General features: G+C 48.1%; 1 protein-coding gene across 1 annotated transcript in view; it reads right to left on the bottom strand.

Annotated features, from left to right (window-relative positions):
- Positions 1-20,290, bottom strand: part of EZR (ezrin) — a 50,654-nt gene that overhangs the window by 23,163 nt on the left and 7,201 nt on the right. Inside the window, exon 3 of the mRNA XM_066372918.1 lies at positions 1,586-1,669. Within this exon, the coding sequence (XP_066229015.1) occupies positions 1,586-1,669 (84 nt within the window). The remainder of the gene's footprint in view (positions 1-1,585; positions 1,670-20,290) is intronic.

Raw genomic sequence — 20,290 nt, 5'->3', positions numbered from 1 at the left:
CTCACAGCCTCTTCGCACAATCTCTGAAAGGCAGCACTGGGAGGATGCGTGGCCGGCGGAGGCACAGGAGCTACAGGACTACAGCACCAGCCACAGCTGTCCTCACGCACAGCTCCCAGCACTGCCTCAACAGCAAGCCGCCTGAGGGCAGCGGCCACTCATTACCGATGAGGGCTCTCGGTGGCCGCAGGCACAGTGGACCCTGGCACCGGGCCTCCTCCCCATCTGTGCCCTGAGCCCTGCACCGCCCGGAGTTCAGCAGGCTTCACTGAACGTACTTCAAGATTATCTTTCAGGAGAAACCTTTAGAATTTCACCCGAAGTCCAGCCCTACCCAGGGCAGTAAATGTCTGTCCTTATTGGGTGAGGCAGAGCAGGCGTGCACACACCCCTGCAGGCACTGTCACGCCCTGTCACCCGTGGGGCCGCTGCAGAGCTGGCCCCAGTGCGGGGGGATCAGAAACGAGAGGAGGTCCCATCCAGCACCAGACTCCAGATCTGCTAACACTCTACCTCCCAGGCTTCCCAGCCAGTGCCCACTCCACTTTCCGGGTTAGTCCTGGAACACAGACCAGTGCTCTCCTCCCACTGGGGCCCCGGGAAGGCAGGCACAGCTCAGGGGACCTGCAAACTCACATGTGGTCCTGCTGTCCTAGTGGGCCCTCGGCTCCAGAGAAGCACTTACTCAGCTGAGAAAGCAGACCTCACTCTCTCTAAAGAACTGTCCCCTGGAGGAGCTATCGTGGCCTTGATGGGGGCTCAGTGGTCTCATTAAAACACTCTGCATTCACCTTTGGGCCACAGGAAGAAATCCGCAGGAAGGTGGACATGCTCTGTGTTGCCCAGATCAGGGATGAATGTCTGAGCAACCTCAAGTCAGAGAAAGAGCCGGGGAGAGGGTGGTGACCCCAAAATCTGTGGCCTGCTCAGTTTAACTCACGCACCCCATCCCTCAGACCATACGGCAAGAGACAGCCAGGGTGGACACCAAGGCCCCAGGGGGAGGGGGCGGGCAGGGGGTGGACACCAAGGCCCCAGGGGGAGGGGGCGGGCGGGGGTGGACACCAAGGCCCCAGGGGGAGGGGGTGGGCAGGGGGTGGACACCAAGGCCCCAGGGGAAGGGGGGGTGGACACCAAGGCCCCAGGGGGAGAGGGCGGGCAGGGGGTGGACACCAAGGCCCCAGGGGGAGGGGGGGTGGACACCAAGGCCCCAGGGGGAGGGGGCGGGCAGGGGGGTAGACACCAAGGCCCCAGGGGGAGAGGGCGGGCAGGGGGGTGGACACCAAGGCCCCAGGGGGAGGGGGCGGGCAGGGGGGTGGACACCAAGGCCCCAGGGGGAGGGGGCGGGCAGGGGGGTGTGCGGGACTGCGCTGATAAAGCCTTCCCTTCCCAGGTCCCCTAAACTCCGCCGCAGGGCTGTGAATGGAGCCACCCCTGGATGGGTCACAGTGTGGTCCCCCGGTGGAGGGGGGATGATCTGCCCTACCAGGAGAAGCAGATAGCAAAGCAGAGACAAAGGTATTCAGATGCTGCGAAATTCTTTTCCAAATGGGAACTTCTCTCTCTTAAGTTCACAGGGACTGACCTGATCGAAGAGCTGCTTCCCCGTCGTATTGGGCTGGATGGCGAACTCCAGCTCCGCGTCCATGGTGGTGACTCGGACATTGATCTAGAAAACAGAGGAAATAGGTTACACTTAACCGAGTGATCTTCTCCCTAATCCTCTCCTGAGCCCTCCACACAAACTCAAAGCTGCTTGGCAACCTGGCAAGAGTCCGTTCCTCCCCAACGGCCATTCTCATGCTAGTCACCGCACACATGTACACACGCACCCCCGATGGAAGATAACATGAGTCTCGACTCGGGCACAGTCTGGATTCAAATGTACACCCCTGTCTTCACGGTTAGCGTGTTTCACACACTCCATCTCCTCCTGACCCTCCGTGACCCTCAGGACAGCCGAGCGGGCAGTGGGGCAAAGCAGGCTTATAAGTTGCTCGTACGGAGAACACAATAATAAAGAGCAACACAAGAATAAACTGAGTCGCACGTACTCACCACGGTCACTCTACGTTAACCACCCCATACACACCAGAACACTGACGGCAATGTCAGCAACCATCTGAGCAGCGAAGAGAGAAACCCCATCAGAGGGGACAGAATACTATCCAGCGATGTGAAATGGAAACACGGACAATTGCTTCAGAAACGAAAAGTCTGACAAGCGGACTGGTGCGGCCCTGTCAACTGGAGCGTGTTCGCTCCATCGAGACAGAAGGTGAAAGCAACAAGTCCTGTTAGGACGTTAGGATGGTCAGGTCACACAGAACAGAGGGGTGGTGACCGGAGGGCCTTAAAAATTGCCCTAATGTTGCCATACGGTTGTTTGCTTTAAAAAAAAGTTTTATTTCAAGGCAGTTTTTAAATGTACCACTTGAGAAAACCCAGGTTTACTAACATATGAAAAACACACAAATATACTTTATGTCATTGTCCCAAAGGAAAAATACCATGGCCACACAGGAGCTGTATAAAAAGAAAAGACATGCTTGCTTCTCCCCATTTTTCAAGTGAAACAGGGAAGACAGCTGGAAAGCCACATCCCGAATTCTTCCCAGCAGACGCTGACGTAATGGGGACACAGGCTGCCCGCGCTGATACGGGCTGCCCGGGGGCTATGCATCGGCCAGGGCGGGACACACGCACTCAGGACGCCCCACGTTCCTTCTGACTTCGGGAACAAGATCAGTCTTCACGAATCGTGTCTCTCTCTAACCCTCAAGACGGCAGTAACTGAGAGATGCTTTGAAACACGTCCAGGATGTCTTCAAGGTTCCGCCATGACTATTACCAGCGCAGAAAAGTCAGGCATAATTTTCCAGAGTTTCAAAAAGAAAAGTTCCCCTCCAATCTCAAATCCACAAATTTAAAGAACTGAAGTGTGCCGAGAAGCAAGATTAGGCATAGTTGAAGTTATTCAATTATATTAAAATATAAAAACTAAAGTTTCTTTCTCTTCCTGCTGGCAATAATTTATTTTTTTAAATGAACCACAAAATGGCTGTTAGGAAGCAGGCGAGTGTCTCCCTCGGTTACGGTGCCAAGGGCACATCTTAGAGGTGCCAAGAGCAGCCCCGTAGTCGACAACTCCAGTAACAAACGCAGGTCCCAATGACACGCTAATAGATAATCCCAGTGACCATCACACTCAACACACCAAAGGGGGAGGCGGAGGGGGACTGAGGGAGGCAGAGCCTTAGCGAGACCTGCGTTCCCGTCGCCGCTGGGTACCCGTTCCGACCCCGAACCACCAAGTCATCTGCGCCAGATGCAACTAGCCTGGTTGAGACAAATAGAACAGCCCAGAGTTCACGAGCAGATTTTAGACCATAAATTCTAAACCTTAGTCACTGCTAATCATTAACATTAAAAAGGTGACCATCACTCCGACTTTTAACCATTTTGCAAAATGCTTAACGCAGTTCAGGGAAAAGAAAACCATTTTAAGGTTCTGAACCAGATGGATATCTGACTTGACTCAAAGTTTACACAGCTCTTTGAAAAAGCAAAAAAAACCCCAGTAAAATGAAAACTGTCACTGAGGCTGGACATAAGCCACAATGCAGAAAGTGAATGTCTGAAATGGAGTGCAGTGAGGTCTGCATAGCCTGCATGAACCCCACCGCCCAGCACGAGGACTTGGTCTGACCACCAGCAGCTCCGGCCCAAGCCCTTCCGCCAAGTTTAGGTTGGTCTGGCCTTTCCCGCCTCCTCTCCCTGCGCTCCTAACCCAAGGGCAGTCCTGAGGCCTGGCGTCTAACCCAGTCAGCAGGCAAACCCAAGGTGGGCGAAGCCCTTCTGGCACTGCCCTGGCAAATACGAGGGGGCAAACCGCAGGGAACAAACAGGTGTCCCTCCCCCGCTCAGTCACAGGCCCCGCCCAAAGGAGTAATTCCTAAGTTCTGATATGGGGGGGATGCACCAGAATGTTATTTTCCAAAACCCTCCTAGCACTATAAAATCAAGTTAATTTTCATCAATATATGCATATATTTGCATACAACCACTTTTCTGACACTGACTTGTCAAACACACTATATTCCTACAGGACATCTGTTTACTGGATATAAAGTCATGTCATCGCAGGGGAAATCGCTCGTTTTCACGTCTCCTTTTCCACACTGGCTGTAACTTCTCTACAGCTACATACATTAGTATTTAAGTCTGCCCATTTGGGGTTAATCTTAGTGGCTTTCTAGCTCAAGAAGCTCAAGGCAGCGTTCTGCTCAAACACGAAGGATGTGCCTTGTTGTGGAGGAACCGTTTGGTATCAGGCTTGATCCCAGAAAACTTATACTTTCAACTTTTAAATATCCTTACCTTAGTACTTTCTTGTTGCTTTATTTCCAAGTTAATTTTAATCCATTATATGTGGTATGTCAGATACAGTGCGAGCTGTACAAATCTTTTTGTGTGTCTCTGTGTGTGTGACAGAGAAAGAGAGAGACAGAGAAAGGGATAGATAGGGACAGACAGACAGGAAGGGAGAGAGATGAGAAGCATCAGTTCTTCACTGCGGCTCCTTAGTTGTTCATTGATTGCTTTCTCATATATGCCTTGACTGGGGGGGGGGGGTGGTTACAGCAGAACGAGTGATCCCTTGCTTAAGCCAGCGACCTTGGGCTCAAGCTGGTGAGCTCAGGGTTTCGAACCAGGGTCCTCCACATCCCAGCCCAATGCTCTATCCACTGCACCACTGCCTGGTCAGGCAAGCTTTTTTATTTTTTCATTTTAACTTTTATTTATTGATTTCAATGAGAAAGGTGGGAGGAAAGAGAAAGAGAGGATCATCGATTGGCTCCAACCAACCGAGCTATCCAGCCAAGACCGTCCTGTACAATCTTGACAAAGGCTGAGACCGAGAACTCATGAAATCTACACAACATGAACACTATGGTAGGTAATGACTAATGGCCAAGCTGCTGGACCTTGATGGGTGTGTCTATGTCACTTGACTGGGCATGACCCTACTGGCATTCTGGGCAGCACAAGCATTTATTATGCAAGGTGACTTTAAGTACTGCAGACTGTTCAGCACCTAACTGAACACAGGTGTTCCTAGTCACTGGAACAGCTAAAGTACAACCCCCACACACACACCTCCAAATGCTCTCTAGGAGAAAGGGGAGGCTCTATCTAAGGACCACAGCACGGTACTGCCTTAATCAAGAGCATGTTAGCCTGACCAGCGGTGGCGCAGTGGACAGAGTGTCAACCCAAGACACTAAGGTACCGGCTCAAAACCCTGAGTTGAGCATGGGCTCACCAGCTTGAGCACAGGATCCTCGACATGATCCCAAGGTCACTGGCTTGACCCCCAAGGTCACTGGTTTGGCTTGAGCTCCCCAGCCCCCGCTCCCTGCCATCAAGGCACGTATGAGAAGCAATGAACGAGAAAAGTGACACAACTACGAGTTGATGCTTCTCATCTCTTTCTCCTCTCTCAAACTAATAAAAATAAAGAAAAGCATTACATTAAAAAAAGAGCATGCTGAACAGTTCCATATATATAAAGACTATTACAATTATTTTCAATTTTATGGCTCTTTAATAATGTGCCAAAATTGGCATAAACCCTGGCTGGTCGTGCAGAAGATAGAGAGTGGTCCCTGAGCACCGAGGTCGCAGGCTTGACTCCAAGGTCGCCAGTTCAAGCCCCGATCAGGGCATGTATGAGAAGCAATCAGTAATGCACACCTAAGTGGAACAATGAGTGATGTTTCTCCCTCCCTCTCTTTCTCTCTCTCCCTTCCTCCCCACTCTCTATCTTCCTCTCTCATAAAAAATATTTTTTAAAATAAACCATCGACTCATGACAGGACCATTTATATACATATTTTGGTCCACTCATTCAGGGGCTTTAAAAGAAATCAAGCTTTGGAAATTAAGGAAACATACCTAAATCCCAACTCTCCTTCTCACAGCCTCTGCAATAGGTTCCCATGGTTAGCGACTGTTTGTGGTGATCTCGACATGCTTGTATGAAGCTGATGCTCGCCTTAGCAACGGCACCGCGGCGACGGGGCGGGACTGTGTGGTTATGCACGATAAGCGGGAGGTGGCCCACAACAAGGCAGAGGCCCACAGGCTTCCACATACCACCACCCATCCAACCATGTGCAGACTGGGGCAGATTTTAGACCATGCCTCGTAATTCTCATCGCCTCGGTATGACCCCCCAGATCACACTTTACTCAGGGGCAACAGTCACCAGAAGAGGTAAAACCATGTCATGTGTGCGGTGCAAGTGTGTGCAGAGTAGCAGTTAGTCACTGAAAACCTCCCCAGGAAAAGGCGGCGTTTATCTCAGGGCTGCCAAAACGCGAAACACCTTTCAACATTTATTCCCCTTTGTTTGGAGGGGGTGGCAGTGGTAATTAAAGTTCAGCTTTGCTTATGTACCCCCCTGCTCCACATACACACATGAAGAACCATGTGGTTGTTGGCGTGGATCATAATTTAATAATTCATGTCTCCTCTCCAAATGCTACTCTGTTCAAAGCTAAGACACAAAGTCATATGGTGAGTTCTAAAATGTCAGCACATATAAGGAACCAGACACAATCATATGCCACTATTTATAATGGGAATTCACAAACACATTTTGAGAAGGGAGTTAAGTTAGCACTCTACTGATTAAAAATAATGAGCTCTTTCTACAGCTAGGTACTATGTCAGAATTTTAAAATAAAATGACTTATCTTAGACAAGTCAGGAAAACTTAGTGCTGAAGATGCCTGAACCCCACAAGGAACATGAGGATCCAGTGAGTATATGAATGTTTCACCCTGACCATGTTCAGCAGAAAACTTCATTCTTTTTTTTTTTTTGTATTTTTCTGAAGCTGGAAACGGGAAGAGACAGTCAGACAGACTCCCGCATGCGCCCGACCGGGATCCACCCGGCACGCCCACCAGGGGCAACGCTCTGCCCACCAGGGGGCAATGCTCTGCCCCTCCGGGGCATCGCTCTGCCGCGACCAGAGCCACTCTAGCGCCTGGGGCAGAGGCCAAGGAGCCATCCCCAGCGCCTGGGCCATCTTTGCTCCAATGGAGCCTTGGCTGCAGGAGGGGAAGAGAGAGACAGAGAGGAAGGAGAGGGGGAGGGGTGGAGAAGCAGATGGGCGCTTCTCCTGTGTGCCCTGGTCGGGAATCGAACCGGGGTCCCCTGCACGCCAGGCCGACGCTCTACTGCTGAGCCAACCGGCCAGGGCCGAAAATTTCATTCTTTCTTTACCTCCCCCCCCATAGTAGGCTAGCTTAGGAGATGAGCTGTATTTTCACTTCAGTAGAAGAGGTAAGTTTCTGATCTATGACTAGAAATATCAGTACACGCAAGAGACAAATGCCTGAACTCAGAAATAGGAATGAATTTAGTTTTATTTCTAAAACAAGTACAAAACCTGCCAGTAAAATTTTTAAATTTAAGCAAAACGCTGCACATATTTTCCCCCCATGAATAATGATTCGAGTTTCACAGGTGTCTTCCTCCGGTGACTTGACTATAGAATGCACGTACTATTTACTATCAGGATTCAAACATATTCAGATTCCGTTGCCTTAGTTAGTGAAGATAATGAAACCTAATTCACACTCTCTGTCCTCCTCTGCTTAATAATCTACTCTTTAAAAAGTTGTATCTCCTGCTCTTATGAAGGCTTAGCTCAGCTCAAAGCTACCACACTGCACGCCGATGAACCAGTTTCATCTTCCTGTTTCCAGCCCAGCCCAGCCCAGCCAGCGGACACCTTGCATCCTGAGCCTCACGCACTCTACAAACACCAGTCAAATGTCTGTTGAGGGCACTGAACCACCGGGGTCACTGGGGACACAGAGAGGAGTCAGACTTCCCCTGCTCTTGAGCCACTTATGACTTCACACGTAGAGACGGACCGCAAGTAGCTGTCTCAAACCGGAACGAGACTCACCATTAGAATCCCCGGAGCAGCATTACCCACACTTGAGTTTCTGGGCCTCAGCCCAAGAACCTGTATTTTTTTTATAAGCCACTGAAGTGATTCTGAGGACCGGCCAGCTCCACTGAACAGAGTGCAGAGCACGGCTGCCGGGATGCCCGAGTGCCAAGATCTGGTTCTGTAACCACTGAGGGCCCCAAGCAGGCGACCTCCCCGCGGGGGCCTCAGCCCCTGATCTGCAAACGGAAGGTCTAGACCAGGCCAGATGCCCTGAGGTCCTGCCTCACCCTGAAAGGTGAGGTCTGAAGTCCAGAGGAGCCAGGTGAGATGACCAGAGCGGGGAGCCGGCCTCCTCCTTGGGGGAGGCATGCAGATCGATGGCCCACCAGGGACCAGGACAAAATAACCAGCTAGGAAAACACCACCAGGAGGCCAGGAGACTGCTTCCATGGACAAAAGGAAAGCTCACACCTGTATTCGCACTTCCTAGAGGGGGACAGGCCCCCGCAGGAGACACAGTAGTCCAGGTTTTATTGTTCCAATGCAACTGACATCGTTTTCCAACCAAAAGAGAGAACTAAATGTGTTGAAACCCCAATCTTCTTTAAAATCCAAAAAACAAACAAAAAAACCCCTCCACCTTCATTCATAAAGCAAAATAAACCCATTGTCCCCTCTGCTCAGCAGCTGAGCGATCATGAGCGATCATGAGACAGGCCTGAGAGCAGGATGGTGGACAGGATCCCCTCGCTGGCCTGGGCGTCCTGGACGACCCGCCACCCCCACCCCCACCCCCGCGCCGTTGGAAGGCCACTCCCTCACTCCTTTGTAAAATGAAGTTCATAACTGGAAACGATTTTTATCTGTAAGGGATCTTCCAACTTTAACATTCTATAACTCAAGAATCATCTGAGTACTTTCTGATCCCGGTCAGTGGCTGTGTCGTTCTCAGCACAATTACCCCAACGTAAAGAGTGACAGGGAGGCGAAACACTGGGGAGCAGAACGGCGGTATTCCGAGGTCACAGCCGCCAAGGTTCTCCGTTTCTTTTCTCTTTCTTTAACTGAAAGGCTTTTGAGTGTCTTTGCAGTGTTAATGCAAATTGTGAAATCCCAGGACGGGGCCTCAGTCTTAAGTTTCCCAGACTGTTCTGCCCACAGTTTCTTTTCCATGGAATACCCCAGAGGACCTGTATTTTTCAGAATACACTCTGAACAACATGATTTTTGAGTCTTCCCAGGTTAACTTTTCAAAATGATGTTTCTAAAATGCCTTCTAAAACCGTGTGCGTGCACACGCGCGCGCGCGCGCGCGCACACACACACACACACAAGACGTTAAGGTAACAATGACATACCATATTTTACTTCTAACTCATGTAGATTGCTGAAGTTTTGGATGTTGAATTATCTCCCTTTATTATTTTCCTCAATTTGGTAAATAAATATCTGGCAATAATTCCCTTGGGAAGTGTCTACTTCCTCTTGAAACACTTTAAACTTGGTTTAAGATTACTTCTCCAATCATGCTTTTCACGGAGTAAATTTAAACCATACTAAAGACCAAGGCAGGAGGGCGAGTTCCAGGCCCATTCCGCCATAAACTTCAGACAAGTAACCCTTCAGGTCCTCTTGGGCAGAGCGCCGTGTCCTCCGCAGCCAGAACACTGCAGGGGAGAAGCGTGCGGTCATTTTTCTACGTGCTCACTCAAGAATCAGGAAAACCATTAAAAATAGAAAGGGAAATTCACGTGGTAAATAGGAATGTTTGAATTCAGTGATAACAGATTAATCCCTATACTATCACACCTGCAGCATTTGCGCAAAATCAGTCTGAGCTGAGCTATCTGGGCACCACCAAGATTACATTGAGAGCGTGACCTTTCCTAATCTTTTAAAATGTCAACGCTGTTTTCCAACATTCCAGCCCTCTTCCGAAGCTGCCACTTCAGCAACTTCGAACAGCTTTCAAATATTTGGATAAGACCTTTCAAATACTTAGAAAGGCACTGATAGGAAACAGACACACCCAACTTTCTCCCACAGAAGGGGTTAGAAAAGCAGGGAGGATTGGCCAGGAAACAGTCCCACAACAGATAAGAAATGAATTAGAGAAGAGCATTTCCAGATGCCAGTTTGGTTCACTTAACTGAAAAATTAGAGACAATGTTGTATTTTGATTTTCACGTGGCGTGATTACGCATTTTTATTTTATTTATTTTATTTTTTTGTATTTTTTTCTGAAGCTGGAAACGGGGAGAGACAGTCAGACAGACTCCCGCATGTGCCCGACCGGGATCCACCCGGCACACCCACCAGGGGCGATGCTCTGCCCACCAGGGGGCGATGCTCTGCGCCTCCAGGGGTGTCGCTCTGCCGCAACTAGAGCCACTCTAGCGCCTGGGGCAGCGGCCAAGGAGCCATCCCCAGCGCCCGGGCCATCTTTGCTCCAATGGAGCCTTGGCTGCGGGAGGGGAAGAGAGAGACAGAGAGGAAGGGGGGGGGTGGAGAAGCAAATGGGCGCTTCTCCTATGTGCCCTGGCCGGGAATCGAACCCGGGTCCCCCGCACGCCAGGCCGACGCTCTACCCCTGAGCCAACCGGCCAGGGCCTGATTACGCATTTTTAAATAACAGCTTTACTGAAATATCATTTACAACCATAAAATTTGCCCATTTAAAATGTGCAATTCAGTGGGGTTTTTTTTAGCATATTCTTAGAGTTATGCCACCAATACCACTATCTCATTTTAGAACACGTCGTCACCCCCAGAAGAAGCCCCATGCCCGTGCACAGTGACTCCCAGGATGCCCTCCACCCAGCCCCCGCCCCCGCAAACCTGCTTCCATCTCCATGGGTTCCCCACCCGGGGGCTTTCATATGCACAGAATGTGGTCTCTGTGACCGGCTTCTGCCATGGAACACGATGTTGTCCAGATGCAGCCATGTTGTCGCCCATGTCAATGGTCCGTTCCTTTTTATGGCCAAGTATTATTATTCTACTACGTAGACAGATCCCTTTTATCTATCTGCTGTGAACTGGACTATCTTATGGTAAAGTTGGTAAGGACAAAAAAAAAAAAAAACCTTAGAGGGTAACAAGAATGGAAAAAAATAAATTTTTTAAAACTAAAATTCCATTTAAGTTTACTGTTTTTAAGTTGTAAATGAAACAAGTCTGTGTTCTTGGGAAGAAGACACCGGCTGCCAATCAAACTCTCAGGACCACGTAGAAAACGTGGCCTCCCACTCTCCCCTGCACGCTCTCTTCTGAGGCCAGAGTGTTTTAGCGACCTCCTCCCTCGAGGGGAACGGGGGGAGGAGCAGAGGGTGCGCACCCAGGCTCTCGCAAAGGGTTCTCCCAAGCTAAGCGTGTTCTTTCCTTACATTTTACCGACTGACCGAGCCTTCTGTTACACACTTAACTGCACTGGTGTCAAAGCGTGCTCTGACGCTCAGTTGAAGTGCCCAAACCCCCTCAATATTTCTCTGATCACCACCTGTATACATCTCCCACTCTCTTGGATTAACATAAAGCCCTCCAGCGCCCTGTTCACTGCCGCACAAGGCAGCGTGCAGTCCCCGACATGCCTCGTGAAGCCTGCCGTCCCTCAGTAATGGCTTAGGGAATACGGCCAGCCACACCTCTAAGGCAGTGCCTCGCTGACTTGAACTTGCAGAAATATCACCTGGAGAGCCTGTCGAAACAGCTCCCTGGGCCCAGGCCGAGATTCTGACTCAGGATGTTGGAATGGGGCCCATAAACCTACAGCTCTCTCGGCTCACAGGTGTGGCCGCACCCAGACACCACTGCTCTCAGGGACTCACAGCATCCTGAACGTGCCGACGGCCCAACTCCTGCCGGATTCAGGCACTCACTGCTACTATTCACGCTCCGCCATGGGAAGGTATCTCACTCAAGTGTCATTCATAGTAACGGAGGACAGAACTCAACTCACAGAGGCAGGTGTTTCTTAATGAAACTGTATCCCAAACAGACAGATGGGTCCCCACTTCAGTACTCTCTTTGGATCCTGATCTTACCTCTGAGAAAGATAAAAACTCAGCTCTATGAACAATACTCCAGCTTAATGAATCATAGCATTAGCTAAGACAACTTTTCACAAATGCCACCTAACAAATAACCAAACTTCACTGGCTTAGTGCAGAAACGGAGCTACGTGACTTCAGCCAAGGAAGGCAACACTAGAAAGCCCCTAAAGCAAGTGGATTTGGGGGGCTTTTTTTTTAGCTCTTCTCCATATCACCAACCCTTTTTAGGGTGTCACAGTAATGGTAACTAGTTAAAAGATAACTTTGTTTCTATCTAGTATATAGAATGGATCTTTGCCCTAGTTAAATATGCAATGCTGCTCCCAGTGACACTGTTTACATAAACAACAAGATTATAATAAATGTAGTTGCCAATGAAAACCCAATGACCATATTTTACATTGTTCTAGTTTCAGGTAAACAGACAGGAGCATCCAGCTTTTACTCAAGAAAGGCAGTCCACAGACCACCCTGTCATACACAGTTCTTTCAAGGATAGAGAGGCCACAATAAAAACAAGTATGTCGCTAATGGGAAGTATTTATCAAGACATCAAAACACTATTGTACAGAGAGAGGACAAGTAAAATAGAAATGTGGTCCTTAAAACACGATTTTTCATTAAATGGAGTGAAGTCTCTTGAGTTTAAATTATTCCAAATCACATCACTGATACCGTCTTTTTTTTTCAAGGTTAAAAAGAAATTGATGCCTGATCTGTGGTGGTGCAGTGGATCAAGCATCAACCTGGAATGCTGAGGTCACTGGTTCAAAACCCCGGGCTTGCCCGGCCAAGGCACATAGGAGAAGCAACTACTATGAGTTGATGCTTTCTGCCCCTCCCCCCACTTCCTCTCTCTAAAAAAGAAAAGAAGCGGAGAGTGCAGGTGAAGAGGCTGGCTGGTCCAGCTGAAGAAACTTTCCATGTGCCAAAGGAAACTGGTCATCTAGCTCCACAACTCATGTAAAAAGTCTGTGGAATTAAATGTAACAAATATTGTCAGGCAAGTTGGTACAAGTCCTGTGCATCACTTTGTCCACAGCATAACAAGGACAGATGGGTAGGACAGACACAGAACTCTATTCTGGTAAAGTTGTCACATAATCATAACCAGGATAACATTCTTTTATTGCCTCGTAATGGGAGTAGTAAAGCCATCAAATGTTAGAGCTGACAAGAGTTCACTTGTGACAACTCCTAAAAGGTCAAAGTGCGGGCCCACAGTTCTCAGTTAGTTCCTCTAGCCCGCCCAGGAACCGTGGATGGGCGGTCACGTTGCTTCTGGGACTGTGAGGTCCCGAGAGTCACCGAGAAGGATGCAGTGACACTGGTGTTAGCTGTTCTCCAGTCTCCTGGTGCCCAACACAGAGCTCTGGGCAGCCTTGTCCCTTTACTTCCCCATCAGGAAGATCCAAGCTAGGACACGGGTGGACTGGTGGGACAGTCCCTGGAATGACTCTCCCTTAGACAGTATTCACCAGGGATGAGAGAAGCCTACCCCAACCCTGTGCCTCCAGCTACGTCATCATCCTCCCGAGCTGAAACCGTCCTGGCCTCCCCTCCTGTCCCTTCCGGATGGAGGTATAAAGAAGTAGCTATCAGTTAGCTGTTTGCCCAAGATGCTAATGACTAATGAAAAGCAAGGTCAGAGCTATGGACTTCAACTTCAAATGAGCCAACTTAGCTCGTATTTATATAAACCAAGTAGTTGTTTAGTCGAGTTTCTCGCTTCAGTTCAAGCACGGTCCTTATTTATTTAGCTAAGGAAGCGGAAGTATACACTTTAATTTGGAGGAACGGGGGTGGGTGCACCAGCCCTCCCTCCCTGTTCAGCCCTGTGCCTCTTCCAGAGACAGCGTCCTGTCATGACACGGTGGTGTGGGCACTGACTTCATTTAACACACAATTCCAGATCGCTTAAAGGAATTCTGAAGGTAACTCAATCTTGAAAATTAACACTACACAGAGCCCTCGCCTCATTTTCTAAGGTGCTCTCCCACCTTTAAGCTGGGTCTTGGAATTTCCAAACAAACTTTGTTTCAGTAGGTTTGTTGCACTTTAAGAAGCCAAAATAAAAATGTAGCATCATGCTGTTACATTTTGTATCAGTTTTATAAATGTGTATGTTGTAGGTAGAACAATTAAAATAGTGACCAGGTATAGTAATTTTGTAGGGTGACCTAAAAGGGACTGCTTGGTGAGAGGTGCGAAGTTATCCTAGCCTGACTACCTTCTCTAAAGACTGGGGAAACTGAGGCCCAGAAAAGTTTAAGCAACTCTCTCAACTGGTCATCAGCTCTTAAAAATATTTATATTTGTAGAGCTCTTAAACATTATTCCTGAAGTTGTATCTTTTAACACAGTCAGTGGTTTTAAACTTTTTAAAAAGTTTGTATTTTTAAATTCCAGGGTGAAAAGTTATGTAAAATTATGCATAAGAAGAAAGTACCCCCCATCAATGAAAATTCATCCCATAATTTCAAGAACATGTAATGAAATCCAAAATCTTTCTAAATAGTTCCTTTTGCCTCTGAAAGTAAGCCACTTCCTGCCCCCAGACCCACTTCCTGTCAGCCAAGGCCTCGAACAATACAGAAAGCGGACAGACCAGTCCCGTTTGTACTCATTATAACCAGAGAAAATCTGGACCTCAGAGCTAGCAGGGAACTTTCTGAGCAGTCTCATTAAAAAGAGGGCCAGTTCCCTCTTCTATAAAACCTCAAAGAGAACAGTGTGTGCTGATCACGGGCTTAAGGTACTGCTGACATAGGGAGGAAACTGAGGCAGTAAGAAACGACTCTCCAGGATTCTGACAGATGAAACGGTCATCACCCGTCCCCAAGTTCCAAGTCTGTGCTGCGGAGGTAACACTGGTGGGCATTTGCCTACCTGCCAATACCATGAAAAAATAATACTTCTGATACCCGTTAGCTGACACCCATTTAAGATCTTTTTTTGTGTGTGCCCGCAAGTAGAAACTGACTTCTGCACTGGCAATGACATACACCGTGTAATTTTAATATGTGAACTAAAGTAGAATGCTTAGACACCTCTTTACAAAGCAAAGGGAAAAGAAAGACTCAAAGAATGTCACATTCTGCAAAAGAAACTATGCCTTTTCAGAAAGGCAAATCTCTGCCTTCTTCCCCTCTCCCCACCCCAAGGCAGGCAAAATAAATTCTCCTCCAAGGTCACTTTCTCTTTATCTAATAAGCTTGAAGTCTTGCTTCTGTAACATGTGTGGATTTCGGTTCCACTAGCTGTGTCATGCATACTTCAGCACCAATTTAGTCCACTGAAAAGTGAGGTTAATTATATCCATAAACTGAGGATCCCATAAAAGACAAAACAAGGGACAGGGCCAAGATGGCTACCACACGCTTCAAAGGTTTTTAATTCTAGGCTCATAACACAGGAAATTAAAGTCATAGACAAAACTTCACTACCCACCTGGAATACACTATTTATTTTAATTTTTTGGTAAATTTAGAAGTCTGTCAAGATTCTTTCCTTTCTAATCTAGCAGAGGGGGAGGCTATGAGAGAATGAAAGTGTCAAAACAGCATAACTGCTTTGCTAACCTGTTGTTTTAGGAAAGGGTGTATAAAATAAACCACACTGAAATATTGTGCCATTTCAGATACAGATCTTTGCCCCTAGTTAAGAGCACATGTGTAGACATCCTTTGCATGTCTCCCACTAGAAGCTTCGACAAGGTGCATCTGAACTTGACCAAGAAGCTTTTACGTTTTGCCATCTATCAAAAATGGAGGGAAGACCCAAGTAGATGTTTTAAACCCAAACTAAATCAGTAAGCTTACAAAATCCGCTTGAATAAGCAAACTTCAATAAAACTTATACTTTTAAACTAACCTGTATTCCTGAAATTATACTAAGTTTAAAGAAAAAGAAAAAAAACTCTTTAAATTGATGCTTTGTCACAATCAAGTATGTTACATCCGGAATGGGATTACAACCGTGTCCTTAATTACTGGATGGGACCAAGGAGACCGAGCATGGCCACTGCAGACCTCACACCCACCCGCCCTGCCGCCCTGGCCGGAGTGCGAACCCACACCCCGGCCGCCGCCCCAGCACGCAGACTGCACAACCATCTCCTACAACGGCCGCAGGAAACCCCACTTGGGAAGGCCCCACGTTTACGTTGCTCACTTCCAATCCTCAGCGCGGAGAATGCTGCTATTGAGACAATGACCCGTTTGCAGTTGGGTCACAGCACTCTCCTCCTCCCCCACCAGGAGAATCGTGGGAATACAGAGCAAGGGTGGACCCGGCCGGGAACAAACAAAACAGTTCTGTGTGTTCCAAGTCGGCTGCAATTCTGCCCTAGAGATCTCCTTTAATAAAACGTGCGTGTGCGCGCGTGCGTGCGTGGAAAGAGATGGCCCATGTGGGATGAAGTCAGGCCCTCACTGATCAGAACATAGAAGGTCTCCCAGGAAACCGAGGTTCTACTCCAGGGACCCACGGAGAATGGCTCACTGGGACCTGTGGGCGACAGGGCGGCCACTGAGCCAGTTCTCAGCCCTCCTGTCCAGGACCCCAGACCGGGCCCTTCCCACTTTCCCTCTCACCAGACTTCCGCATTTGGTGATTTGCAAACATGACAGAGACTTTCACCCCTACAATGTGCTTTTAAAAAACAACCTTTTGATTTTAGAAAATTTGAAACATTCACAAAAGTAGAGAAAACGGTGTAATGCTCTGACACCATTTCTAGCATTCCTGACTCATCTACTTTAAAAAATGTTTTGCTGGCATATTTGACGGCCATCATATATGTGTATCATGTCACTTGTAAAAAGAAACATCAGTATGTAGTCCTAATGGACATACATACAGCATGCCATTATTATTTACAACATAACTCAAAACCATCTCTTAATATTTAAAATTCAATCAGTATTCAACCCCCCCCCCCCCCCAATGCCTCAAAAACACCTTTTCACAGTGGATTTGTTCAAATCACGTCGTGCACTTTGTAGCCTTGCCCTCACATTATATTTCCAAACTTCCCTGTTTGGCCAGTTCCTTAATAATAAACATCAAGCCATCCCCACCCTATCTCCCCATCTGGGTCCCACTTAAGAGTCTCACCCAAATAGCAATGTGTTACGTAAGCAGATACTTCAACAAGAAGCAACATCCGTAATTATTTAACCAAAGCAATAAAACACCTTATTGCTATACTAATATACATAACATTTTCATGGAGGTGGTTCTCATCAAATATTTATGCTCTAAGCTTTCACCAAGTGATCTATGGTTCAATATGCTCGTAAGAAACAAGGTTGGACATCCTTCTAAGAAACATTTTACAAGAAATCTATAGATGCGGTCATGGCGTACAGGTAAAGTATCATCTGAAAAAGAACTAATCTCCCTGAACCCCGATGCCTGGAAAACGATGGCGGAATCTAAGTGGGCCTGGCAAAGGATGACGTGCTTACCACCAAGCCTGTCTGAAAACAAGTTCCTGGAGATGCACCATCTCAGCCCACTCTTCAGCTAAGAGTGATTGACCAGACACAGAAAACAGACAAAAGCACTTCAGGCTCTGCCCATTCAGGAGTCACTCTGCCTAATGGTTTTAACTCTTCGCCCCACAAAGACTGAAAGAATAAAAGCGCCCCCACCTCTTAGCCAGGCTTGCACTACAACGCCAGCAGCAAGCCCCTCGCTCCCTGACACTGTCTGCGCTGCCCACAGGGATCTTCAGGACCTAAAACCCTGGCACACTGTGGGTACTCTAGTTGCTGAATGAATGAGTTTTATGGAGGGTGTGGGTGGTGGTCACTGTAGGAACACAAGGGCAAAAAGCAGGGTAAAAATCTAGGGACTGGCAGCAAGCTAAGTCAGAAACAAAGCGTGCCCATCCAAGGAATGGATGTCATCGGATGAGGATTGAGTAGCTACAAGCAGAGTTCTTCTTCTACATTTACTGTCCTCCGTGGTGCCGGAGAAGACAGAGGGCCAGGCGCTTCCCCGTGCTGTCCCTGTCCCGCTGGCCTCATCAGAACGTCCGACGAAGGTGGCTACCCTGTGTCCCAGAGGAAGCAGGGCGCAGGGAGGCTAAGCCACTCACCCAGGAGCACCCACCGAGAGGCGGCATGCTGACCCCCTTGGTCATCCTCTGCTCTCCTTCCCTCTATGCGTCTGCCAATAACCAAGAGGTTAGAGACGGCTCCAGAAGCAGGTAACGGTGCTTCCCCCCAAACCACTGTCACTCGCTGTTACAACCAGGAAAGACGGAAGGCAGAGAGGCAAGTGCCCACCTTGTTACAGGTAGAAACAAGTCCTACGAAATACGATAAAGTGAGGTGAAGGGTGGACAGAGAAGGGGCTCTATTCTAGACAGAGGGGTCTAAACTAGGGTTCAACAGAACACCGCCTACAGTCAGAAATTCATCCACACACTATGGTCGATCAAAAAGTTAATTTTAGGCCCTGGCCGGTTGGCTCTCAGCGGTAGAGCGTCGGCCTGGCGTGCGGGGGACCCGGGTTCGATTCCCGGCCAGGGCACATAGGAGAAGCGCCCATTTGCTTCTCCACCACCCCCCCTCCTTCCTCTCTGTCTCTCTCTTCCCCTCCTGCAGCCAAGGCTCCATTGGAGCAAAGATGGCCCGGGCGCTGGGGATGGCTCTTTGGCCTCTGCCCCGGGCGCTAGAGTGGCTCTGGTCGCGGCAGAGCGACGCCCCGGAGGGGCAGAGCATCGCCCCTGGTGGGCAGAGCATGGCCCCCTGGTGGGCGTACCGGGTGGATCCCGGTCGGGCGCATGCGGGAGTCTGTCTGACTGTCTCTCCCCGTTTCCAGCTTCAGAAAAATACAAAAAAAAAAAAAAAAAAAAAGTTAATTTTAAATTGTTGGTGGTAAAAAAAAAAAAAAGCAACTCACTAACTCACTTATGTAACATTCACCTTCCAACTTAAACATCAGGTACAAACGGCTTTCTTTTAGCAGGTGCCCAAAACTGGTCCCTGGACAATGGCTCTGCACATGTGACATTTTCCTACAGAAACGAGGGCCCGTGGAACCCAGCCTTGTTTCAAGCCTGACCTCGGCAGCCACTTGCCCGCTTCTTGGAGAGCTTACACCAAACGTGTCCCAGCTCAGAGCCTGGGATTTTTTTTTTAATTGGAAACAGCGAGTAGATCTGCTTCCAAATATTATTAGCTTAGTCATAACATATATACACGGCCTAACAAATGCTGGACAATAATTATTTTTGTCCTAAAGGAGGAATTGGCAAATTTTTTTCTGAAAAGGGCCAGATAAATATTTTGGGCTTTGCAGGCCTTACTCAGTGTCTGCTGCATATTATTGTTCTTGTTCTTTTAAACAACCTTTTTAAAAATGTAAAAACCATTTCTAGCTGGGAGCCCATACAAAAACACGCCACAGCCAGATGTGGCCCTTGCCTACCCCATTCTAAAGTAAAAAACAATTTTTTCTGATATCTATTACGTCAATTATATATATGGGGGGGGGGGGGGTTAAGCTGATCTCTCAGGCAAAACCAGAACAGAAAATTAGGATGTGGAAAGTGACTTCAAACTTAACAGAAGGTAAAAGCAAAATCTAACCTATTTGGCTACTGCAGTTTGATGCTTAGGTGGTATTTGTTCCTCTGTTTTATTGATAAAAGTTAAGTCAAGATTAGAATTTTCAATCTGCTTTTAAGGTTTGTTTTCTCAAACACATTAGATTAAAAAGATAATTGTGTTAACACAGTTTTCATTACCTTTGAAACACCATTACCATTTATCCTTAAGATGTTAAAAAAAAAGGCTTAAGAGAACAGAATGTGAATCATAAAGAAAAACAGAACTGACCGCTGCTACTCTCTTAATGTCCTTCTGCGCCTGCGTACTGGCGAGCTCCCAGGCCTCCCTCCCTTAACAATCTGTAAGCATCTCACCTGCTGGGGGGCTCCTGGCTCCCCAGGCCAAACTTAATCTGCTGTGTGTACCTGTATGTCCACACGCACCCTGCACTGGCAACCTCTGTTTACCTGTCTGACTCCCTGTTAGAGCGACAATCCCTATCATCCTTATTTTTCTAGTCCCATCACCAGGCACACGGTGACATGTAACAGGGCTTCGTAATACGGAAGAAACCCATGTGACCTACAAGGGGATTCTGACAAGGAGAAGAAAGAGAGGATGAAAAGCAGATAATGTTAGCCCGTCCCCTTTCGGTCAAGAACCCAACCGTGTCACACAGCTGTTTTCCTTAAAAGGCC

This window comes from Saccopteryx leptura, chromosome 3 (genome assembly GCF_036850995.1).
Source record: "Saccopteryx leptura isolate mSacLep1 chromosome 3, mSacLep1_pri_phased_curated, whole genome shotgun sequence".
NCBI lineage: Eukaryota > Metazoa > Chordata > Mammalia > Chiroptera > Emballonuridae > Saccopteryx > Saccopteryx leptura.
The sequence above is the reverse complement of the archived record's forward strand: the minus strand, read 5'-3'. Positions and strand labels throughout refer to the sequence as shown.